This window comes from Macaca mulatta, chromosome 11, assembly GCF_049350105.2.
Source record: "Macaca mulatta isolate MMU2019108-1 chromosome 11, T2T-MMU8v2.0, whole genome shotgun sequence".
Taxonomy (NCBI): Eukaryota; Metazoa; Chordata; class Mammalia; order Primates; family Cercopithecidae; genus Macaca; species Macaca mulatta.
The window spans coordinates 121,069,085-121,094,987 of NC_133416.1; the positions used below are offsets into that span (position 1 = coordinate 121,069,085).

Here is a 25,903-nt window from a genome sequence, read left to right on the forward strand (position 1 = left end):
TGGGGAATGAGCCATTCTGTCTCTTCTGTTACCATGAATTCTCAGGGATGAGCTTGGATGGCTAGGGGGGTGCCTGCCCTAGAAGACACGAGGCATACACTTGGTCTTGCAGGCTGCCAGCTGTGTGTGGCCTTGCCTGGGCTCTGGCCCACTCTGAAAACTGGATGAAGACCGGAACCTCATCCCCACCGAAACGCACAGACCATGCTTTATGCACAGAGTCTGAAGATTCCCACACTCTCACTTGGAGCCCCACCCAGTGATTCTAAATGAAGACGCAACAAAAGTGCTGATGAGAATCTTCTCTGGGCTTTACTTGGCTTGACTCACTTAACTCTGGCACTGTCTATCTGAGGTAGGCACAATTATCACCCCCATTTCCTAGAGAGAAAAACGGAGGCTCAGACAGGACGTCATTAGTCTGAGGTCACACTTCAGGGAATGGCAATGCCTGGATTCAGACCGCAGTCAGATGCCGTGCAGTTCTTGCTCTGCCCTCTCCGTCTTGCCCTCTGGCTGGTGCTGGCACAGACCCTTCCAGGCAGGAAGCTGCGTCTCAGGCTGGAGAAAATGTGAACACGGGCACTTGACAGAAGCCTGAGGATGCTGTTGGCCAGCGGAGAGGACCTTGATGCATTTCACAGGGCTCTGGGCCCATGAGCAGAACGCATCCGCCATGAGTGACATCATTCGGCTCAGCCGGGGAGCCTGGCATCTGGGCTTGGAGCTCGATGCTTCATGAGCTGCTGGGAGGCTTCCCTGGGTGACTGAACCAGGGCTCGTGGTCCCAAGTGATGAGGATGGGGCAGGACAGAGACCAAGTCCCAAGCTGTGAACAGTCCCTTGGAAAGCCATAGGTGGGAATTCTAGCTCAGCAGCCCTGGAGGGAGAGTAAGAACAGGGCTCAGCATCATGCTCGGCGCTCTTCATGCATTATTGCGTTTATTTCTCTCTAAAACCTTATGAGGTAAGAACTAGCTAGCAAGGGCAATGCTGGGCCCTGGGAGATAAGGAAACTGGGCCAGGGTCTCCCAGCTTGAGCTTGGAGACGGGGTTTCATGTCCAGGCAGCCTGATGCCAGAGAGCCGGCCCTTGTCCCCTCACTCTCCTGGGGTGGGGACAGGGGGAGCAGGGCTCCTGGCTCCCTGTGCAGCTGTCCCCAAGTCTCTCTTCCTAACGTGGCTCCTCCCTTGCACTCCCACACTCCCTGCTCCCTTGCGCTCTTCCGTGTCTGCCACAGAGCAGGTGCGCAGTCCGTGTCTGCTAGAACGTGTCACTGGTGAAACCCAGGATGCCTGGGCTGTTGGGCAGTGGCCTGAGGCCTTCCTCATCCCCTGTCTCCTCCGACCTTAGACCAGTGCAGGGCGGGGCTCCCTGCCGCTCCCCGCCCCACGCCCCAGCCCACACGGTGGGGAGTGCAGAAGCTGGAGCGGCTGTCCGGGTCCCCAGGGCCCCAGAGCCACGCACCCTCTCAGCGCCAGCTCACAGCTGAAGGGTCTGCTCCTCGCTGTCGCTGTCACTGCCTTCCAGCTGCTCCAGGATCTCGTCCAACACCACAGACCGCTTTTTCTTCGGGGGCTCTGTGGGAGCCCAGATGGCAAGAGAGGAGAAAAGAACAGCCGAGAGGGTTGGGAGGCAGGAAGAGAGAAATGACAGAGGAAGGAGGGAGAGGGGAGAGATGAGCAGAACAAGGGTGCAGGGAGACAGAAAAGCAGTGAGAAAATGTGAGAGAGGGAAGTGGGGGGGGGAGTGGAGGGAGAGAAGATACAGAGGTGGGGGAGAGAGGATGGGGCAATGAAGAAAGACAAGGAGTAGGGGAGAGAATCAAAGGGGGAATGAGCAGGAGAGAGAAACACTAGGGTTAGTCTCAGCATCGCCATGACGGGGCTGCCTCCCTCGCACTCTCAGAAACTCTCCTGCTTCCCTGGCCATCCCCTCCCCATCTTCCACCCACAGGGGAAAGGATTCCCTCGAGAAAAAAGAGGGAGGGGGGGTCTCCTGTGCTACTTCCTCACAGCAGGTCAGAGCTTGGTTTGCAGGAAGCTGAAACCCTTCAGAGAGGCTGAGCCAAGCAGTGGGCCACGGCTGGGGAGACAAATAGAAGCTGTTTCTGTTTTCCTGGAGGCCAGGCTAATGGTGTAGTACATGGCTGGCATAGAGCAGGTGCTCAGTAAGTGGTGGGTGAATAGAACAGATGCAAAGCTCAAGGATTCCAGAGAAGGCATGGAAGGAATGACAATTAGAGGTGGCTGTGAAGAGGAGGACTATTTGACTTGGGCTTTGAAGAATGCAGAGGAGTTTTCTGTGAGGAGAGGGAATTCAGGGTCATGAAGAAAAGCATGGAGGTAGGAAGGGGCACTGTGGGCTCAGTCCCACAAGCACCTCCTAATTAGGTACCATCATGAGCCACTGCTCCATTTCTGTCAGCAACCCCACAGGCAGGTGGTACGCAGGTGGTGGAAGTGAGGCACGGACAGGCAGGCCTGAGGTCACCCAGCTAGGAAACGGTGGAGCCAGGATTCGAACCCCAGTCACACCTAAACCCACAGTCTTTCTGCTTTTCATGGAAGTCTCGGGTGCTGGGCATAGAACTCCAAGGGGATCAATGGTGGCAGGAGAGGATGTGTGGGGTCCCTTGGCCCTCCAGGAAAAAAGTGAGGCTGGGATCCAGGCTGGCTTCCTCTGCCAGTCCCTCTGCTAGTCTAACCGCTAGTCAATGGGCAGCCTCGCTCGCAGATAAGGCTTGATTTGTACAGAGGCAGTGTAAAGAGGCTGTCCAAATTTCCTCCCTTTCCATGGCTCAAACACCTCCCTGAATAAATCACCCTGAGGCCCTTTACCTCTATCTCTCCGCCTAGCCTTTTCTACCGAGACCTCCCCAGGGCCAGCACAGTGCTTGGCCAGGAGATGAAGACTTGGTTTCCCTTTGTGTGTTCCTGGGCGAGTGATTTTACCTCTGAAACTGTTTCTTCAATCTCATCCCTCCCAAATCAATTCAAACATTGACCTCATTTCTCCTTATCTCCATGGCTGTATCCCAATCCAAGTACCTCTCAGCCCCTCACTAGAGATCCCCCTCCCACCAAGGGATCCCTCTAAACCATGTGTGTCAGATGTACCACTCCCTAAGAAAGCCCCAAGCTCCTCTGGAGGCGTCACTGGAGCTGGCCCACCTCCCCCTGCTCAAGACCTTTGCACTGGCAGCACCCAGATCTCCCTCTCCCTCTACCCCTGAGCTCCAATGCCACCCCACCCCCTGACACTTTTTATTATCCACACTGCCGCAGGCCTTTCTTTGTGTGGGATGTTGTCTCACTCATTGCTGTGTCCCTAGCCTTAGTACGCTGCCTGGCACCCAGCGAGTGCTTGTGAAATATCCCAGAAAAGGGAATGAGCAGACAGAGCAAGGGTGAGAGAGACGGCAGAGCCTGCCCATGGCGAGGGTGCGGAAGGTGCGGGAGGCGCCCACCTGCCTGCCACCTGGGAGCCTCAAGGTCTGGCAGCTGTACCCATCATTGTTAATCATGAAAAGGGAGAGGGGGACAGGGTGGGCTGGGGTGGTGGGGACTGGTGGCCTGGGGTTCAGATGCCGGCTTCCTCTCCTTCCTCACGCCCTCCTAGACTCTCTTGGTTTCCTTATAATCGCCAGTCCTGGAGGTGTACAATGGCCTCTGGAAATTGAATTTGTGGGCAGGTAATAGGAGCTGGAAAATAGAAACGTAACAAAACAGGGCCTGCAGGCAATCGCTGGCGCCCCTCCCATCTGCTAACATGGGTTGGGGTGGCAGCTCACTCCTGGGGCGGGGGTCCCTGCCTTCCTGGGACAGGCCTGGCCTGGGGTCTAAGGGATGGCCAGTGGTGGCGGCATGGAATTTTTTCTTCTTTCCCACATCCTGACAACTTGGAGGGACAGGCGAGGGGCGAGTTCTCACCCCATCCATTGTGTAGGCTCAACCTTTAAGATACACCCGGACTTGGGGCGCTTCTTCCCCGTGCTCCTGCACCCCTGGGCCGCACCACCATTGCCTCTGGCTTCCTCTGCCCTCCCTCCTAGGAGTCCGGTCTTGAATGGCAGCCAGAGGGAGCTTGTTAAATCTTCCATCACAGCATGCCGCTCCTTTGCTCAAGCCTCCAGGGGCACCATCTCACCTGGGGAAAAGCTAAAGCTGTTACGTTGGCTGCCAGGGCCACTGAGCAGGCTGCGCCCCCTCTCTGCTTCCCTCCCACTCTGCTCAGGCACTCGGGCCCCTTCCTGGCTCCTGGCTCCAGCACTCCCACCTCAGGGCCTTGCACCTGCTGTTCCCTTGGTCTGGAATGCTCTTCCTCCACGGAGCCACTCAGGGGCCTTACCTTTTCAGTGAAGCTTCCCTCCTTATTGAAAATCCCAAGTCCTCCAGAGTGCCCTGACGTACACTTCCTAATCCCTTTCCTGTCCACTTCCCCCACAGCATGTCTCCCAGTCTCACTGTGTGTCATATTTCCACTTTACTATCTGTCTTCCTGGCTGGAACGTCAGCCCTAGGAGGGCAGGGGTTTCTATCTGTTTTATCCACTGTTCCATTCTCAATGCCCAGAACTGTGCCTGGCACATAGTAGATGCTCAATAAAAGTGTGCTGAGAGACTGAGGGAGTGAATGATAGGGAAACTTGAGGGTCAAGGAGTGTAGGTTGCTGAAGGACAAACGGCAGCAGAGATGAGGCCAAGAACAGTTGTTCAGAGCCTTCATTCATGCTCTCATTCCCTCACACGACAGAGACACCTGCAGCACCTGCTCTGGGTCAGGCATGGTGGGGAACAAGCCTGGTTTGGCCCCACCTAAGGCTTTTTGGTCTGGCAGGGGGAGATGGAGAAAGAACCAGATAGTTGTGCCTCAAATTTCTAACCTGTAAAATGGGAATACTAGGGGTTGTGGTGGGGCTGAAATGAGTAAAAAGGGCAATGCCTGGCTCCTGGTTAGGGCTCAGTCGATGGTGCAGAGACCAACACCTGTGTTACTATTATGGATAGGAAAGGTGTTGATTTCGTGTCTCTCCTGGCCACTGGGGCAGTGCGAGCTCACAGGGCGGGGGCTCTCACACGGAGGCTGGCTTATGAGACATGAGCAGTACACAGTCGGCAGGTAAAGGAATGAGATGATTTGGTTCATCAAGGCCAGCGGAAGTGTGAGCCCCGCCTTCTCGGTTTGCACACTGGAAACAGGGGCATCTGCTGACTCACTGTGGGGCAAGGGACGTGGAAGGCACAATGGTGACAGGCAATTCCATGGCTATGGGAGTCACATGATCTGAGGTTCTAGCTCAGCCACTGACCAGCCAAGTGACCGTGGGACAGTCACTTCAGCTCTCTGGGCCTTGGCTTCCTGACTATACAGTGGGGACAGAAATAGGGGACATCTCAGCAGGCGGCTATAAAGATGATCAGGTTCACAGGTGGGGCCTGGGATGCCCAGGGGCCCACTACTCAGGAGCCATTACTGTGCTCCTGGGCCAGGCATATCTGCCAGGGTTCAGGCTGGGCCCCCAACTGCCCCCCTGGAGGATGTGTCAGGCCCTGAGTTCCCACCAAATGACACCCCGCACCTCCCGCCGGCCCTGCTTCCTTGAGGAGCACCCTGTTTGCAGGGAACAGCTGCTGAAATCCCACTTCCCCGACATCAAAAGCCTCAGTGGGTTTTCACCAAACAAACATAATGCAGAACCGGAGAAAGGTGTAAAATAAATAAACGAAACAAGCTGTGCATTTTCTTTCAGTATTACAGCTGCACCCGAAGATAAACAACAAGTGAATGTCACCAAACATCAATACCCGAGAAATTAACTTGACAAAAAGCTCAGCCGTCCCCCGACAACCCCCCAGTCCTGCCCCCCTCCCCCCCAACCTCCGACTACCATTTTTGCATTTCTGGAGTTCCCACCTAATGATTTTATTTTTCAATTAATTCCTTGACAGAATGCCAGCCTGTGTCTCTCCCTTCCCTGGCTGGCGCTGTCGGCCCTGCATGGGAGGCCCAGGCAGGCAGGGAGAAAGGCGCAGGCAGGGAGAAAGGCGCGGGCGGGGGGCGGGGGTGTGTCGGGAGGACAAGAGAAAGCGCTTCTTGGGGTTTTGTTCCAGAAGCAGACGTTGAGGAAAGGCAAGCCGGGCGAGAAGAGCGTGGCTGATAAGAGGAGAAGGGAGTTCTGAGAGGAACCCTGGGAAGAGGCAGGCATGAACAGCTTGGGGAGGGGAAAAGCGCTGGGCCAGGAAGCCCAGGGCTGGATTCTGAGTGGAGAGGCCTGAGGTGCAGGATGGAGGGTGCTAGATGCGGGTTGCTGGGCGGGTGAGCTGCCAGGATGAAACCCTGCTGCTCCTGGCTGGGCAACCTTGGGTAAGTTGCTTCACCTCTCTGGGCTCCTCTCAGTTTCTGCAGTTACTGAATGGTGATGACATTCACACGCCTAGGGTGTGTAAGGGTATTAAAAGAACGAATATATGTATGTAAGGCCTTCACAATAGTGCCGAGCAAACGGCAAGAATGTCAATACAGGTTGGTCATTCTTACTGCTATTGACAGAATCTGTTACTGAGAGCATGAGGGTGGGCCACTCCCCTCCTCTATAACATGAGGATGGCAATAGCAGCTCTGGACTCTTGTCTCAAAAAAAAAAAAAAAAAAAAAAGTGACCAATGGGATGCAGCAGGGCCTCCCACTGTGGGCCCACATTAGAGCATCTGGATTTGCTGACATGATTTGCCATGAATAAAGAAATCAGTGACTAATGTTCAAAAACAGGGAGATGCTACATGACAATCTGCACCTCTAGTTTCTCTTGAACCTGGAATGGCTAACCTGTGAGCGTGGCAGACCTGTCCCCTCCCTGCCTACAGGTAACTGACGAGGCTGTGTACTAGCTGCCCCTGGAGACCGGAGGCCTCACTTACGGGAGCTTTTCGACCTGTTCCTGGAGGCTCCCAAGTTGCTACTTCCCGAGACAGAGGATAAGCAAGGCTTTGACAAACTCCGCTAAGTCGGAGACAGAACTGACTCCAAGAGGCCGGGGTGAAGGGCATGGGCCGGGGGCACAGGAGGACAAGGGGAGGAAGGAGGATGGGGCAGGTGGAGGCCAGAATGAGGCACCACAATCTTCAGACTCACTGGTGTGCAGTCCCGGGCTGCTGGGGGACACCAGCCACCTGTAGCTCCCACCCTTGGGGAGTATGAGGATGTCACGGTATGGGTACCGCAGGGGGCTGGCCTGGCTTGGGAGGCTGCCTGAGCCAGATCCCCACCCTCAGCTGCTGGTGCCTGTGCCTGGGTCTCTACCCGTCCTCCCTGGCTTCAGATCTTGCAGCCCCCATGGGCAGAGCTCTCATACCCAGATGGGTCTGCACCTCAGGGCTCTCTGTGCAGCAGGCACACATTAGATACGCACAGAATAAAAGGTGCTCTTCAGGAGATTGGCCTGGCCCCTAAGACCAAGCCAATGGCCCTTTACTGATACAGGAAGCTGTTTTAGGGTTGTGCCTTTTTTTTTTTTTTTTTTTTTTAAATAGACAGAATCTCACTCTGTTGCCCAGGTGAGTGCAGTTGCGTGATCTCGGCTCACTGCAACCTCTGCTTTCCGGGTTCGAGTGATTCTTGTGCTCAGCCTCCCGAATAGCTGGGATTACAGGCGTGCACCACCACGCCCAACTAATTTTTGTATTTTTAGTAGAATCGAGATTTCACCATGCTGGCCAGGCTGGTCTTGAACTCATGAGCTCAAGCGATCCACCCGCCCTGGCCTCCTAAAGTGCTGGGATTATAGGCGTAAGCCACCACATCTAGCCAGTTGTAGCTTTTTAAAACACAGTGAGTCCTTCTAAGAACTAGGTGTGATGTGAGAGAGTCCTTGCACAGAGCGGGTGGGCAGGACCCTGGGCTGCAGACTGGCCTCTGCCACTGCGGGACTCCCAGGAGCTGCTAAGCTCCTTACGTCACTCAGTGCTCCCACCTGTTAAACGGGGATGGTGCCTGTTCTGCTTACCTCATGGGAACCCTAAGGGTTCCTGCCTTCAGTCACTCTTAGCAAGCATGACCGAACACATTCTATGTGCCAGGAATGATGCTAGGGATATGGCAGTGAAAAAAACTCCACAGGATAAACTAAACCACCAGCCACGGGGCCACACTAGGGCTCCGGGCAGACAAGACGAGGTGGGACCTGAGCGCTGCCACTTAGTGGTCCCAGCCTTCTCTGAGTCACCAAACTTACTCTTCTGTAGACAGGACACAGTAGTAGCACCCACCACAGGGGATCTGATGAGATAAAGCATGAGAGCACTTAGCCCAGGGCCTGGCATGTTGAGGTGCCAGGCAAACATGAAAGCTAATGATCAAAGGGTCCTGTGAGGCCACCCCAGAGGACAGGCAGTGCCCAGCAAAGGGGAAATCCAGCTGCCCAAGATAAGGCTGAGGGGCGAGCCGCAGGGACCACTCCTCAGAGGCCTGCTGGCTCTGGACTTTCCTACAGAAATTCCACCAGCTGGGTAACATCATTGTCCCACTTTTCAGATGAGGAAGCAGCCACACTAGGGCTTTGAAGAGTCAAGTGGCCACATTCTCCAAGCAGGACCTTGAGCTCAGACGGGGCTGGCTCTAGCCTTGCTGGCACAGCACAGCAAAGCCTGCCCTGCCGGCTGGGGACAATAGCCCAGCCTCCCTAGGCAGGGGGGTCTCAACAGGAAAGGCATGAACAGAACTGGGCCGTGTAGCAGCAATTTTCTTTTCAAAGGCCATTGGTTCTCAATCCAGCTGTCTGATAGAATCAGCTAGGAAACCACTGATGCCTGGATCCTACCTCCAGAGGTTCCGATGCAAATGGCCTGGGGTGGGCATGGGATATTATGACTGCTATGATGACCGCTGTTATTAATCTTGGTGCTGAGGACTTGGGCTCCCTGAGCGGCTGGAGACTGGGCTGGTGGGTGGAGTAACTTCGCTCTGTGCTCTGGGTGTCTTGTGTGTGTGCAGAATTCCACAACTGGCCACGCACAACCCCATACACAGGGGCCGGCGAAGGCGCTGCAGCCCGGATTCCCGTGGATTTATCCTGAGCTAGGGCTGTAGGCGTGGGCTATGCCTGGGAGCTTCTAGACTTGTTCCCACATGTTTGTGTTAGTTACAGATGCTGGGAGACCTGTGCGGGCTGGGAAGCAAGGGGAGTGTCCCGGTGAAGGTGACACCGGGAAAAGGGAAAAAGAACCAGGAAAGGTGGGAAGGTGTCCCCTACTTCTCTGCCTTGGGTCTGGAGGAATCTCCCAAGTCTTAGGATTTGGTCCACATCAGCTACTGATCTCTTCTCTTTTGGCATAGGCCCTGGGTTGGAGGGCACAGGCTGAAAGGGAGCAGCTGGTAACATCTCATGGGGCCAAGGTGTAGTGGTGTCTGCACCAGGCTGTGTAAATGCAAAGGCTCGAGGGTCCAGATAGGAATATGATGACATCAAACAGTCCAGGGGGTAGGGGGAGATTACAGGGAGGACTACGCATTGTGGGCAAGGGGAAGCCCAGCCTTCGTATAAATGCGCAGCCATTCCTTGGGCCTGGTGCCCTGTAGGAATGTGGAACCAGGCTGGCCAAATCTGATTTTTCAAAAGAGGTCAGAATCTTGATTTTCAGGTTAAATCTTCCAATACAAAAATAGTGATGATTCATTCAAAACCATTGTTTTCGTATCCGGTAGGCAAAATAGAGATCTAATTTCATCCGACAACTTGCGATTGTGGTCTCTGCTCTTTTCTCTCTCTCCTCTCTGTCTACTAAACCCCACTAGTTTCACTTGTGGTCATGAAGCAGTAATAAAAACCTTGTCTGTGTGTTTTCCTTGGGTTTCTCCGGGCTGGGCCAGCCTACAGTTCAGAAATAAAACTGGCCGCTCCCTACCACCAGCTACAACCCTGGAGGGAAACCCACCCTCCTCCTGTCCCTGTTTCTAGCACTCTGGTCCCCAAGCGCCCAAACCCTCGGCCAATCCCGGCCCAGCCCCTGCCCCTCCCAAGTCGCTCTGAAATTCTCCTTCTGTCAGTTTAATTCCGTGATCGATGAGGAAGAGCACGAGAAATGGCCCGGCACAGCTGGCTTCCCCGTTAGCCCTAGCAGGGATTCCTGGCCTTGCTGGCGACGGCTGAGTGAAATGTTTGCGGAACGCAGAGAACACAAGTCAATAACAATTTAGCTGGATTGGGAGCAAGTACCTTCCCCGCACGGACAGCCGCTCCCGGGGGAAGGGGAGGAGAGTGTGCGGGATATTGCCGAAGCACTTGGAATTATTTCCAAAACACCGCCCAGCGAGGCTCGGGCGTGGGGAGTGGAAGGAAGTAGGAGGGGTTGACTGGGCCCTACCTGCTCCAGCTGACCTCCAGGCCCCCCAGCCTCCCCGCACCGCTGTAGGGAGAAGCATTTTGCTCTCCGATCATGGCTCCCTGCACGGCCAGCCATGTGCACCACTTGGGTGCACACTTGGGAACTGCCTTGACCAAAAGAATTCCCTCTCCTTGATTTTCCTCCTCTGGATTCGGCCTCCAGCAGCTGTGGGAGCCAGGGGTGTGAGAAAGAGTGGGTTTCCCGGGCAACCTCAACCTCTCCTGGAACCACTTCCCAACGTGACCAGGAGCTGGAGATAGATTAAGACACACTACCGTGAACACAAAAAGTGATCATTTCTTTTTTCTTTTCTTTCCTTTTTTTTTGTTTTTTTGAGACTAAGTCTCATGCTGTTGCCCAGGCTGGAGTGCAGTGGCGTGATCTCGGCTCACTGCAACTTCGTCTCCCAGGTTCGAGCAATTCTGCTGCCTCAGCCTCCTGAGTAGCTGGGATTACAGGCTCGCACCACCATGCGCGGCTAATTTTTGTATTTCTAGTGGAGACAGGGCTTCACTGTGTTGGCCAGGCTGGTCTCGAACTCCTGGGGTCAAGTGATCCACCCACCTTGGCCTACCAAAATGCTGGGATTACAGGCGTGAGGCACCACTTTTGGCTGAGAAGTGATCAAAGAGGTCAGGGATAAAACAGCTGCATATCCCCATGCCCCACCCAGTCTCAGCCGTTCCTGTCAGGACCTGCTGTGGCAATCCGGGACAGTCTCTCTCTTTGCCCGCCTCCTGCTTAGGCCTTTAACACCTCCAGAGGAAGGGCTGCCACAGCCAAGTCTTCAGGAGAAAACAAGAAGGACCCAGGTGAAGGAATGAAAATGGGAAGCTTATAGAAAACCTCTGTCTCCAGGTGGATGGAAGGAACCACGACCAAGGGATATTCTGAATAATAAATTCTGTGACTTCACATCCTTGCTTGAACTTTCCTGACTGTGAGTTTGAAAGCCCGATGATTATGTTTTCATGGGCAAGATCAAGGCGGCCTATTCACAAAGGTTGACGTGGGGATAACGGGCTCTCTCGTCTCCAGTCTTTTGAAAATGTATGGTCCTGTGAATGATGATTAAGTTATGGGAGTGGGGAGGGGGATGAACTCTTGCAGGCTTTAAATATCATCTGTCTGCTGATGACTTCCAAATTTATATCTCAGCCCAGACTTCGCCCCTGAGCTCTCAACTCATAGATCTATCTGCCTGACATCGAGGGGAGTCCTAATAGGTGTCTCAAATCCAACACGTTCAGAACACCCCCGCCCAGCCACCTGTTCTTCCCGGCTTCCTAGGCCTCCGCTCACCACGCAGCACCATCATCCTGTGAGTGGCTTGGAGTAAAAACTATGCACCAGTTTTGATTTTTCTCCTGCCTTCCAGAAGCAAGTCTGGCTGGCTCTACCTTTACCAAAAATGCTCAATCCACCTGCTTCCCCACCTCCACAGCCTCTGCTCCAGGGCCCTTGCTGGCCTGGATGGGACCTCTGCCCTCCATTCTTGCCCCTCTACAATGCAGGGGATGAGGTCTGACAGTGTGAATCAGGTCCTGAGACTCTTCTCAAATCTTCTAGGAGCTTCCCACTGTACCTTGAATATAAGCTGGGCTTCCTGGCAGGCCACACAAGGCCCCGGGAGGAACCCCTGCTGGCTTCTCTGCCTGTTTTGAACACACTCTGCCCTAGGACCTTGGCACTTGTGGCTTCTGCTACCTGGGATGGTTTCCCCCAGATCTTTGGCTGGTTGTTCCCTTCGTATCACACAGAAATGCTGACTCGGCAGAAAGACTTTCCAACCACCATATTTGGAATCTCTCCTTTCCCTCTCTGGCCCTGAAGAGCTCATTATGCTATTTTTCTTTTGTTTTCTTTTCTTTTTTTAAAGAGACAGAGTCTTGCTTTGTTGCCCAGGCTGGAGTGTAGGGGCACAATCATGGCGTGCTGCAGCCCTGAACTCCTGGGCTCAAGCGATCTTCCCACCTCAGCCTCCTGAGTAGCTGGGACTACAGCTGTGTGCCACCATGCCTGGCTAATTTTTTAATTTTTTCTTTTTTAAGAGACGGGGTCTCGTTATGTGGCTCAGGCTGGTCTCAAACTCCTAGGCTCAAGTGATCCTCCTGCCTTGGCCTCTCAAAGCACTGGGATTACAGGTGTGAGCCACTGCATCCAACCATATGTTACCCTTTCTAATTTCCACTCCAGGACTTGGTATCATCAGAACTTTGTTGCCACTTATTTTTTTTGGTGGGGCAGGGGAGGGGGCAATCATCTGTCTCTCTCACTCAAGTATGAGCTCCACGGGGGAGGACTTTCTCTTTTGTACACTGCTTTGCCCTCAGTGCCGAGAGCACAGCTTGATAATACGGTCATCAGTGAAGAACTGTTGAATGAATGAATGAATGAATGGGGGCCTCCCATCCGGGGAAGCTGGAGATCTAAGCCCAGGGCACTGGGGGTGCAGCTATGATGCCTCTAGAATTATATACTCTGAGAAAGGGGGGACTCACCATGGGAGGAACTAGCCACCCCTGGCTTTTGGATAAAATAAGGGCAGCCACTTCACAAGGCCTAGGGGCTGCAAGCCCTTTCTGTGAAGAGCCAAAAAGTAAATACTTTAGGCTTGGTGGGCCGTGGGGTCTCTGTCACAACCACTCAACTTTGTCCTTGCAGTGGAAGAAAATAGCCCTAGACAATATATGAACAAATGGGCATGGCTGTGTTGCAATAAAACTTTATTTATAAAAACAGATTACAGGCTGTGGTTTGCAACTGTCCAGATCCAATAAAGAGAGGGCAATTTGGGATTTAGGAGGTGCTGAGGATACAGGGTGTGATAGAACACGCAGGTATAGACATTAACTACAGTTCTGCAGTGTCCAGACCTGTGTGCCTTCAGGCCAGGCACTAGGCTGCTCTGGGTCTTGGTTTGTGCTACAGTAAAATGGGAGCAACACTGTTCTTCAGGCAGCTGTGAGCCTGAAATGAGACTGAGTTATGTAAAAGCACCCGGTATCACTCTCTGCACATGGTAGGTCCATGACAAAGCTCTCTCATCCTCTTTCTTTCCTTTTCCCCCGACTTGATCTTTATAAGAACTTACATGATTGCCTTTTCAGACCAGCGGTGCTTCGAAGCACCCGGTTAGGAATATCTGGCTTCAGACCACACAGGGCTCCAGTGCCGACTGCACACCTGTGGCTAAGCATGGGGCCTGGAGCACATTAGCCAGCTTTTCTGAGCCCCGGCTTCCTTCCTTGTGGGGTGACAGTGAAGATGAACCGAGTTAACACTCACACAGTGTCCAGCATCTATTAGATGTTCAATTAAATTCTAATCATCATTCTGATGATTAGGTTCTTATTTATGTTTATTTTTTCACCCCACAAATGGTCACTGAGCGCCTCCTCTCTGTGCTAGATATGGGGCCCACGCAGGGTGGACAAAGGGCCTTGTATCCCCTCAGAGGATAAAATGTCACATGGAGAAGGATCTTAATTGCACACGTGAGCACCTGATGGCAGGTTGTGGCACTTGAGGAGGACGAGGGGAGGGGCATGACAAGGGAATCACGAGAAGGAGGGGTGTAGGGGAAAAGCTGCATCTTTGACACTCTGGCCGGGAGGCAGTGGGGGCCGGGGTCAGTGGGGGCTGCTGGGACCAGGGCTCTAGCAAGCAGGCTCCTTCCCTGCCCCCCGTGAGGCTGGGAAGGTGACTGTTTGCTAGAGGCCGGCGACCCATGGGGACAGCCACCCGTCTGTGCCGGAAGAGCACTTCTCTGGGCGCTCTGCTCATAGATCTCCCGCCCCAGCCCAGTCTGGCTTGGGCAGGCGGGGGAAGGCGCCACTGCCAGCCACTCACCATGCTGGTCATGTCTGCGCTCCCAGCTCTGGAGGTGAAAGGTAGAAACGCTAACCACAGCCCATCAGTCCTCCCCAGCTGGAATAAGACAACACGGGAAGCAGAGCCACGCTCCCAGCCAAATAAAAGCCTGTTTGCCCGGCCTCCCTGGCTGTGAGTGCTGTAAAACAGAGGGTTCTGCGCACGGATTTCTTCCATACCATTATATTCTCTCGGCTGCGCTCGCAGGTACTGTGGCCTGCCGCGGCCCTGAAAGCTTCTTGATGCCGTGACCCTGCTGGTTTGTAACACGCTCGGGAAGAAAAGGACACAGCCAGCGGCGGACTTTCCTCTTTCTTCCCTCCTTGCTCTCTCTTTTCAAACTCCCACATGCAAGGCAGTGAAGAATAGCACTTTACCTACCACGGGGCTGCTGCGCTGGAGATGAGAAACCTGATTCTTGGCCGGCAAGGAAGGGAGGGAGGTGTGGGGCAGCGGGCAGGGGCAGGAAGAGGACAGGCGAGACGGGGAGGGCAGTTTGGTGGAAAAACGTCTGTCTTGCTATTCCCTTTTGAAAGCATCTCTGTCTGGTGTCAAGGTCTTTGCCTACTCAGGCCAACTTTTACAATGACTTTCAAAGCCCTGTCCTTCGCTGTTCAATTTGACAGGTGTTTTGCAAGCATCAACTTGCAAGGAAAAATATAATGCCCTGCCATTATACAGGGACAATGGATAAAACGAAGGCTTCCGCTTGGTGGGGAGGGGATGGGGGGTTTACAGCAAGCTTCTTTTGGCTGCCAACAAGGAACCTGGATAAGCAGAGAGCTGGAGACTGGGTGTGGAGCATGAGTTCTTGTAACTGCCTTAGAAGGCAGGACATTACGGTTGCTGCTTGAGCAGCAATGAGTCCTCCTCTTCCTCATGGCACCTGGGCACTAATAAGCTCCTACTAGGTGCCAGGCTCTGTGCTATGCCTTGGAGACAAGGAAGAACAGGTGGCATCTGTGGTTAGATGTAAACATTCTACCCCAAGCAATGCTTATGTGTCAGGCATACCTGTACTCTTCCTTACCCCACCCCCAAACACACACATCCTAAGCAATGCTTATGTGTCAGGCATACTCACCCTCCTACTTACTACACACACACACGTCCCAAGCAATGCTTATGTGTCAGGCATACCCATCCTCCTACTTACTATACACACACACACACACACACACACACACACACGTCCCAAGCAATGCTTATGTGTCAGGCATACCCATCCTCCTACTTACTACACACACACGTCCCAAGCAATGCTTATGTGTCAGGCATACCCATCCTCCTACTTACTACACACACACACACACACACGTCCCAAGCAATGCTTATGTGTCAGGCATACCCATCCTCCTACTTACAACACACACACACACACACGTCCCAAGCAATGCTTATGTGTCAGGCATACCCATCCTCCTACTTACTACACACACACACACACACACACACACACACATATCCCAAGCAATGCTTATGTGTCAGGCATACCCATCCTCCTACTTACTACACACACACACACACACATCCTAAGCAATGCTTATGTGTCAGGCATACTCACCCTCCTACTTACTACACACACACACACACACGTCCCAAGCAATGCTTATGTGTCAGGCATACCCATCCTCCTACTTACTACATACACACACACACACACACACACACACGTCCCAAGCAATGCTTATGTGTCAGGCATACCCATCCTCCTACTTACAACACACACACACACGTCCCAAGCAATGCTTATGTGTCAGGCATACCCATCCTCCTACTTACTACACACACACACACACACACACACACACACATCCCAAGCAATGCTTATGTGTCAGGCATACACACCCTCCTACTTACTACACACACACACGTCCCAAGCAATGCTTATGTGTCAGGCATACCCATCCTCCTACTTACTACACACACATACACACACACACGTCCCAAGCAATGCTTATGTGTCAGGCATACCCATCCTCCTACTTACTACATACGAAGACACAAACACACACACACACACACACACACACACACACATACGTGCTACTGCCCAGGCTTCTAAACACCAGGGCTCGTCTGTCTCAGTCCTTTGCCCAGAGAGCATCCTCCTTAGCCTGGCCTGACGGGAATGCAAGGAAAGTGGGAGTGTTTTTGGCAACCTAGAAAAGGAAGAGTGAGTGCCCCGAAGGACAATGAGGCCCCTCGACAATCCTATTTGTTGACTGCACGTGAAGTGCCAGGAGCTGTGTGCCATCTCCTTTACAGGCATCCTCCCCTTTGAGCCCCACAATTTCCCTAACAAGGTGGGCGCCGTGGCCCCATCGTACCAATGACAGAGCTGAGGCAGAGCGACTTGCCTGAGGTCACAGAACAGGTATGAGGACACATTCGGGTAAAATGCAAGGGGCAGCTGCTCAGATCAGCTGATGCAAAGGCTCAGTACAGCAGGACGGTGGAAAATACAGGTTTGAATCCTGGCTCTGTGGTCAGTAGCTGGGTGCCCTTGGGCAAGTTACTTGCCCTCTCTGTGCTTTAGTTTTCTCACCTCTAAAACAGAGGATTGCGACAGTACAGTAAATTGACAGGTTCATAGGTTCTTGGAAATCTCGCAACTTTCAGTGAAAAGATGTATAACAAACTCAATGTTACCACAGGCTAATGGATGTAAACAAGAGCTAAACTCCTACACAGAAATGTATTTCTAATAACAAAAACATCACCAAACTTCTGAGTAAAGACACCAAAACTTCTAAATATTAAACACTGAAATAAATGTGAGCACTATATACGTTTAAGACAGATTAATAAAAACAAGGAAGACAATGATTTACCCAATGATTCCAGTTCAGGGCTGCAGGTGGCCAGAGACTCTCCTGGTAGCTCAGGACACTGGGAGGGAACCCACCCCGGGTAGGGCACCCATCACACACATAACTGCACTCACCCACTCTGGGACCACTGAGACGTGCCAATTCACCTAGCGTGCATGGCTTTGGGATGTGGGAGGAAATTACAGGACCTGGAGAAAACCACATGGGGCGAACACACAAACTCCACAGGGTGAGCACGCAAACTCCATGGGGAGAGCATGCAAACTGCACGGGAAGAACACGCAAACTGCACACAGACAGTGGCCCTGGATGGGAAGCCATTTTTTTCTTATCAATTATGATAAAATGATGTTATCTGAGAACCTGTGTTTACCTCCCAGGATTCTGCAGGACTCGTACCCATGAAAACTTGCAGATAGTACCTGGCTGTCAAGTAAGGCTTGACTGAAGATTGCTAGTTACAGTAATGATAATAATAATTGGTATTATTTAGCTTGAACTACAAATTGAACGTTCTACTATGACCTCGGTGCCTCAGGGACCCAGGGGAGATAAGGCCAGTCCTGGGAGCTGGGAAACTGAGTCCAGGGGCAGGGGCACTCCAGGGTAATTCATGCTGGTGGCACCGACCACATCAGGGCTTCGGCTAGTGCCAAAGCTCCACTCTATCTGCTCTGGCCACCTCCCACTGTCCCTGAGTGCAGCTCACAGGCCACAGTGTCACCGGCATCTTCCTGCCAGGCCCTGCTGAACGGTTAGGATGCCTGCCTTTCATTCTGCGGCTCACATTCTGCAGGGAGCTCTTTGTTGCGGCCTCAGAGCTCGGCAGCCTCCACCTGAGATCTGAGTGCCTTCCTGGCAGAGTTCAGGGCTGAGGCTAGAGCCGGGAGAGGGAACTGGGCACGGACACCACCTGCCCTTAGGGTCTGCCAGGGCCCCAGGAGCTCTGAACAATGCGGATTTTGACACAAATGAACTGGGTATTTTTCTCCATGGGAAAAGGGCACAGGGTGGGGAGAAGGGTCTGGCCAGGAGGGCAGGAGGCCGGAGGGCCTATTCTGAACATTTGAGGCTGCTGTGGGCACCTCCTGTGTCCCAGAGACATCAATCGGACAACGGGTGTCTCAGTGGGTGAGAGAGACTGACATCTCCAGCATGCCTGCTCTGTGCTGGACACACTCCAGGCATCACCTCACTTTCCCAATCCAGTGTCACACTCCCAGGGGAGGACGGATAGAGAGGTAAACCTGAATATTGTCCAAGTTTAACCATTCACTACCATGTGACCTTGGGCAAGGTGCTTCATCTCTGCGTGACTCAGTTCCCTCATCTGTAGAATGGGGAGATGAACGGCATCTCACTCACAGGGGTGGTGTGTGAATGACATGAGACCCCTCACAGCAAGGGATTTAGAAGAGTTCCTGGTCCCCAGTAAGGAAAGCCGCTACTATGGCTTTTGTTACTTCCCTGATCACTGTCAAATCAATTCCAGAAGGGGTACCCCTGTTAACAACATCTTTCAAATGAGAAAACAGAAGCCCACAGTGCACAGCGACTTGCCCCAGGACAGTAGCCTGGGACTTGCCCTGGGACACACAGCCAGGATGCAGAATCCGGGACTTGCCCTGGGACACACGGCCAGAATGCAGAATCCGGGACTTGCCCTGGGACACACAGCCAGAATGCAGAATCCGGGACTTGCCCTGGGACACACAGCCAGAATGCAGAATCCGGGACTTGCCCTGGGACACACAGCCAGAATGCAGAATCCGGGACTTGCCCTGGGACACACAGCCAGAATGCAGAATCCGGGACTTGCTGACTCCAAAGTTGATGCTCTTTTTCCTAAGCTGGTGGTTCCTAAACCTTTTGGGGCCCATGACCTCCTAGAAAATCTGATGAAAACAAAAGATTCTCTTGCCAGACACACACATAGACACAAACGCAATCACCAGGCGTTCCCAGTCCCTCTGAGGCCAGCCATACTGGAAGAGAAAGTTCCATGGATTCTTAGTTAAAAAACAATCCCCATCTTACATCTTGCTGTATTCTACAGTGTGTTCTTTTGTTTTTAAGGGATTATCATGTTTCTTTGGAAAACAGTGCTGAAAAATGCCATGAGGAATTCAGATTCTTTGGCTCCAAACTCTCAGGCCACTTCCTGGTCCACACAGGTGAGGCCAGCAGGGAGGTCTGACACTCCGCAGTGCTTGGCCTTGACCCCTGTGGATGGGTCATATCCAGGACCGTATCAGCATCCTCTCCAACCTGGGCACTGTTTCTCAGGGCTGTTCCTGCCCCCAGGAAAACACAACCCCTACCCCTGGCAACTGCCCTGACATGTATATAGGTCACCATACATGCTGGACATTCTCTATCTGGTCCCTCCACATCCATCCTCTGTTCTGCTCATCCCCGGAAGGCTGACCCTACTGAATGTGTCACAGGGACAATCTGGGCCTGTGGCCGACAGGTGGGATGGCCTGATGAGAGGCTGCGGCCGGAGAGCAGAGGGCCGCAGGAGAGAGAGCTGCAGCTGTTCTGTCCCTAGCCCCTTCTTCATGCCTTGATGCTGTCCTCTGGCACTGTCCCTCCACACTGCAGTGCCCACTGGTAGCTGCTCCTAGGCTCCTGTCCTCACTGGAACCCAGGAACATCACTTCCTCCCCTGCCCTTTCAGCCACTGGGGCGGTAAGAGCTCTGACGCTGCTCCCCTCTGGGAGCCCCAGCATCCTGCTGCTCCGTTGGCACTGCCTATACCCCTGTAAGCTGCCATTGCATGACAGGGTCTTTCTATGAGGCTCCTGTGTGAATTCTCTTCCCTCCTGGGGCCTTGGCCCATCTCCCGTGGCACTGGGGGAGGGTCCCTAAGTGCTCATCTTTTGACACTCTTGGGGAGCCCAGAGGCGATGTCCCCTTCCAGAACCTGGGAGGGCAGTGCTTTTCCAGAGGGACTCAGAGGGGTGGAAACACGTGGCTCTGACACTCAAGCCCACCCTCAGGGGCCTTATCTCATCTATGCATGTCAGCTTCCTCATCTGTACAATGGGAACAACGAAACACGCACACGACAGGGCCTTCCACAAGCATATGCTGTGCCAATCCTGAAGGGCCAGCAGTGCTTGTCATTATGATTCGTTATTCATTCTCTCAATTTCTGAAGCAACCCTACAGATCTTAGGTTCATGGTCTGGATGAGTCAGAGGGCCAAAGCCATGCAGTCAGTAAACACTCACCCCAGGTTAATGAGGGCCTGGGACTTTTTCTTTTTCTCTTTTTTTTTGAGACAGAGTGTCGATCTGCCACCCAGGCTGGAGTGCAGCGGTGTGATCTTGGCTCACTGTAACCTCCACCTCCCGGGTTCAAGTGATTCTCCTGCCTCAGCCTCCCAAGCAGCTGGGACTATAGGCATGTACCTCCAAGTCCGGCTATTTATTTTGTATTTTAAGTAGAGATGGGGTTTCACCATGTTGGTCAGGACGGTCTCAAATTCCTGACCTCAAGTGATCCACCCACCTCGGCCTCACAAAGTGCTGGGATTACAGGCCGGAGCCACTGCACATGGCCAGTAGTTTTTTTTGTGACGTTAGATAGTATAACATAGTTGGGGCCGGTGAGTGGGGTGGGAGGCTCTACAGCCGGTCTGGAGTTCACGTCCGAGCCCTGTCACTTCCTCGCTTAGACACAGCACTGCCTACAGCTGCCACAGTTGCTGTGAGCACTGAGATGATGCCGGTGTGAGGACGGCTCCCTGATGCACAGTAAGTGCTTAATAAACACTACTCGTCATAAATGACTGCAGTGTTTGGCAGGCCTCAGTTCTCTCATCTGTGAAATGGGGCTAATCTCATGGAGCTGCTGGGGAGTGAATTGGAAGATGTAGGCAAATGAAGAACTGTCATTGTTACTGTTACCATTTGATCTGCCCGTCTGGCCTTGGCCTGGCTGGTAAGTGGCTGTGGAGACAGCCAATCCCACAGAAATGCTGCCAGCCAAGTCTTTCCACTGTGGCGAGGCAATAGTGCTGTCTCTGGAACTCGATTTATTGAAGGGGGCTTCTCTCTAAGGCAGGGCAGAACCGCTGAGCCTGCACTCCTCAGCTGGCCCCGGGTGTGGGGGATGGGGGTGAGGGGGAGGTGGGCCCCCGTCTCCGCTCTGGGGAGAGTCCCTTATGCAAACATTTGCCGACGGGAGCATTTGGGCTTGTCAATGTTGTCGATAAGGACAGGCTCTCTTTCTGCACATCAGGATTTGGGGCCTTATTGAGTTGTGAGCTTGCAACTGTGTATTTAGCCTTCACTTCTCTGGTTCCATATTTGTCTAAGCTCAAATATTCCCCAGCCTGAGACTGGGAGCCTGGCATGTGCCAGGTACTGTGCTGGGCACGGGGGACCCAGGGAAGAACTGATCACTAACAGAGATGAGCATGACACAGCCTCCACGTGGGGGAGGCACGGGTCCAGAGAGGATAACAAACCATAAAGAAATAAGTTACAGCATGGCAAGAAAGCACAGTGACAGAAGAGGAGAGTAGAGGATGGAGAAATTACTGATACTTGTGGAGGGGGAGGGAACAGGGAAGGCTTCCTGGAGGAGGTGTCATTCTATCTGGGTTCTGAAGGCATTTACCAGGTTAAAAAAAAAAAAAAAAAGTGAGGGGCAAGGCATTCTAAGCAGAGGGAACAGCGTGTGCAAAGGCACCCAATCCTGCCTGGAGTCTGGGGAACAATGAACTCTGTGGGAGGTGCAGTGGGAGGTAGGAGGAGTCTGGGAAGACCATGGGCGTGGGCAGGAGGCAGTGTTCTGAAGGGTGTGGCAGCTGGGCTAGAATCAAGGGGCTTCCCTGCTATCTCTGGAGTTCCATGTCCACTTGTGGGGGATGCAGTCCTGCTGCATTGCTGGGACACTGCTTCTCAGAAGCCCAGTCGTTTCGCCCTAAGGAAGACCAGTGCCCCCACTGGAAGGCTCCCATCTCCATAAGAGAAACTGTTTCCAAGGTGCTGCCTGGTTTGGCAACAGAGCCGCACCGGTCAGGAGAGGGAACAATCACTCCTGGCTCCAGGTTCCATGTCTACCCAGAGAAGCGGCGTTGGGGGATGCTGGCAGCAAACACCCAGTCTGCACCCAGGTGACACCCGAGGCCCTGAGCTGCCCCACAGGGAAGGGATGGATGAGGGCACGATGACGGCTCCAGCCAAGAAAGCAGTTGAGACCTGGGACCCAGGCGACAATGAGATGGGGAGGAATGCGGCGGTGTGCCAGGAAGACCTCAGAGCACCACAGGTAGCACTACAGACAGGACTGTTCCCCATGACGGAGCCTGGCTTTTCTGGGCATGCAAAAGGCAGAGAAGCTCCCCAGCTGGGTGACCCACCGCCAAGTAAGCAGGATCCAAAGTGGGTGGGAAGCCAGCAGCCGCTGTTTTGCTGCCGGGCCCAGGCCACAGTGGAAGCACTTTGCGATGGGAGGCAGAGGTGTGGAGATGGGGATCAAGGTCAGGTACCCCTTGATATCCCAAGTTTGGAGGGTGTGTACCGGACAGCAAGGGGCACCTGCCATACCTTCCATGTGCCCAGGGTGGAGTGATTCTTGAGGCTGTCTCAACCTCTCCTCACCTGACTCAACACAACCTCTTGGAGAAGACGAGGCCCTGCCGACCTCATCTGCTCCCTCTCTCCTCCCCTCAGCTCCAGCCATGCCGGCCTCCCTGTTTCTCACACACATCGAGCTTGCTCCAACCTTGGGGTCTCCCTGCCCCTGGCCTCCTGCTTAGGCAGCCCTTTCTTGGGTACACCTCTGCAGTGAGGCCTCTCTAGCCCACCTGATGAGGAATGTGTCCCAGCCTTTTCCACCTGAGCCTTGGACCCTGCTTGGTTACCTTCACATGGGTACATGAGGGCACAGCGGGCACTCAGTATTTTCTGGCCACCACCTGAATAGTCACTGAGGCCACATGACACCACCAAGGTGGGTAAGAGGGGAGTGAGACCTGTGGGCATCAGCCCTCCAGCAGGGAGTGGATGATCCTCCACCGGGGTCATGGAGGCAAGTGATCAGCAAGAGTGTGGTCCCCAGGGCCGGCCACCAGGAAGGCCGTGAGCATCCCTGCCCCGTGAACACTGGAATCTGAACACAGAGCACTGTCAGGACAGGGCCAGCAGCTGCGAGCTGTGGCCTGGCAACCCGGCAGGCAGGGAGTGGATACACACTCTGACCTCTGTCTCTTCCTGCCAAGGCGCCCAGTGACCCAACCTGACCGCAACCCAAAAGGGCACAGAACCCGGATGCTTTCACACAGGCCAGCCTCCTGGCAGGGAGTGCCCAAGAAAGGTGGAGAGCAGGTCTGGAGGGGCTGTGGGAGGATACCCAGCAGGAGGTGCTTGGCAGCCCTTGTGCCCATAGCCTGCTGGGTAAGGGTAGTTCTCTCAGATGCCCCACCTCTTGTGTTCCCCAGGGGGCCCATGAATCAGCCCAAAAGACGGTCCCGCTCCTACCGTGAAAGTGCGCGGCCGTCTTCCGCCTTAGGGCCTGCAGGGTCACCTCGGAGTCAGCCCACTCCAGCACCAGCCTCCGGCCGTACAAGTGGGTGCTGTGACACAGGGCATTGAAGGCTCTCTGCAGAGGGACAAGAAACGAAACTGCACATCAGCTGGATCAGTGCGGCAGACACTCCACTCTGCCCGCCAGCCAAAGCCCAGGTTCTGGCCCCGTGACATCTGATCTCCAGCGAGGGTTTGGGGAGCAGTTGGGTGCATCTATTTAATTAGTGGGTTGCGTTCCCAGGGAGAAAGCTGCAAGTGACTGAGCAGTCAATATATCCGCCGTCTGGGCTGTAATTGGTGCCTGGGCCGAGGCAGCCGTCTATTTGCTGCGTGTCATCCGATCTGTGGAGGGCGACCCCATTAGTGGGCTCGCCTCCCACCCGGCTGTCTGCATGGTGGCCACTTGAGAAAGCCGAGCCCTGGCTGGCCGCCAGATGACAAGCGTGCAGGCCTCTGGGTGTCACTGGGTGCCGCTCTCCTTCACTGCCCTGGTGACTCTGTCCCCCACGCTGTTTGGAGGGCCCCTTCCGCCTCCGCTGCCAGTGCCCTTTGCCTCCTCGCTGGTTCCCCCAGCCCTGCACTCCCAGCTCCCACCCCCAGCTCAGCAGCCTGGGTCCTGGCACAGGCTGTTCCCGCTCACTCTTTGCTCTTCCCGACTCCCACATGCTGCCTGGTTCCTCTTCCTGCTTTTCAACAGCTATACCGAGATAGAATCCACATACTGTATACACCGCTTGTCTGAAGACAATTCAATGGCTTTTAGTATCATCACAGAGCTGTGCGAAATGTCACCAAATCCATTTTAGAACGTTTTCATCACCCCCAAAGGAAACCCCACACCCCTTAGCTAGCAGTCCCCCAGCCCTTGGCAACCACCAGTCTGCTTTCTGTCTCTATGGATTTGCATATTCTGGACATTTCATGGGAATGGACTCATATGGTAGTGATCAGTACCGTCTTAAACATCGCTAGGTCTCAAGTTCAATGGCACTGGACAGGAACATCCTGAGTTGATGGGCTCATCCCCAAACACTCCTATGGCACAGTCTGAGGTCACCCTGCTTAGGAAGGACAGAACCTGCAGGTCCTAACTTGAAGATCTTGGGCAAGTTAAAGAAATCTGCCTTGACTCTGTTTTCCTTACCTATAAAACAAGTATGCTCATATATGCCAATCTCAGGGGTTCTAGGGACAAAAACGAGTCAACACAGTGTCTAGAACAGTAAGGGCACACCATAATTACTCAATAGATGTTACTTCTCGTTGCTGTTGTTTTGTTACCATAGACATCACATCTGTAGCTGCTTTCTGTCAGCAGAGAGCTTTCGGGCAGGCATTGGTTTAAAAAGCAGTAGGCTCCAGGTGCTCAAGCATTGGCAGTGGAGAGCAACAGTGGCTAAGAAGGCCCTTTGCTTTGCTTGTGGGTTGCAGAGAGCACCAGTTGGTACAAGCAGAGGAGGGGTTTGCTGCTCTTGTTTCTTTTATGCCGTGACGAATCATATAACTGGAAGGGTCTGGATGGAAACCCATCCAACGGTGCTCCTTATCTACAATGTAGCACTTACAGTTGGACCATGTCCCGCAAGAGGGGTCATGTTGAGTCCTGACCCCCTGTACTTCAGAATGTGACCTTATTTGGAAATAGGTAGTTGCAGATGTAATCAGTCAAGACGAGGTCATACTGGAAAATGAAAGGCTCTGAGCCAATGACTAGTGTCATTGGATGGCCATGTGAAGACAGAAACACAGGGTGAATGCCGTGGGGAGATGGAGGCAGATACTGGGTGATGAGTCTACAAACCAAGGATGCCAGCTGTCCCCAGCAGCCAGGGAGAGGCACCAAACAGGGTTTCCCTCGGAAGGAACCAATCCTGCCAGCACTTGATTTTGGACTTCCAGCCTCTAGAACCGTGAGACACATTTCTGGATTTTTAAAATGCTTTCTGAGGCAAGGTCTCGCTCTGTCACTCAGGATGGAGTGCAGTGGCATGATCATGGCTCACTGTATCCTCGAATTCCTGGGCTCAGGCGATTCTCCCACCTTGGCCTACTGAGTAGCTGGGACCACAAGGCACGTGCTACAATGCCTAAGTTTTTCACTTTTTGTAGAGATGGGGTCTCCTTACATTGCCCTGGCTGGTCTTGAACTCCTGAACTCTAGTGATCCTCCTGCCTCAGCTTCCCAAAGTCCTGGGATTACAGGCCTGAGCCACTGTACCCGGCCCATTTCTGTGGTTTGAAGCCATCCAGTCTGTGGCATTTTGTTACAGTAG

At 53.5% G+C, this 25,903-nt stretch overlaps 1 protein-coding gene across 2 annotated transcripts in view; it reads right to left on the reverse strand.

The window, feature by feature from the left end:
* Nucleotides 1-290: 290 nt before the first annotated feature.
* RBM19 (RNA binding motif protein 19) overlaps nt 291-25,903 on the reverse strand; it is a 142,895-nt gene continuing 117,282 nt past the window's right edge. The window contains exons 23-25 of one of the 2 annotated variants that reach the window (XM_015152890.3): nt 23,583-23,703; nt 1,468-1,580; nt 291-880 (exon numbers count right to left, since the gene is read on the reverse strand). In XM_015152890.3, the coding sequence (XP_015008376.3) occupies nt 1,483-1,580; nt 23,583-23,703 (219 nt within the window). In that variant the 3' untranslated portion in view covers nt 291-880; nt 1,468-1,482. Of the gene's footprint in view, nt 881-1,467; nt 1,581-3,932; nt 4,150-23,582; nt 23,704-25,903 lie in introns of those variants that run through there. The other variant, XM_077953224.1, reaches the window with a different exon arrangement.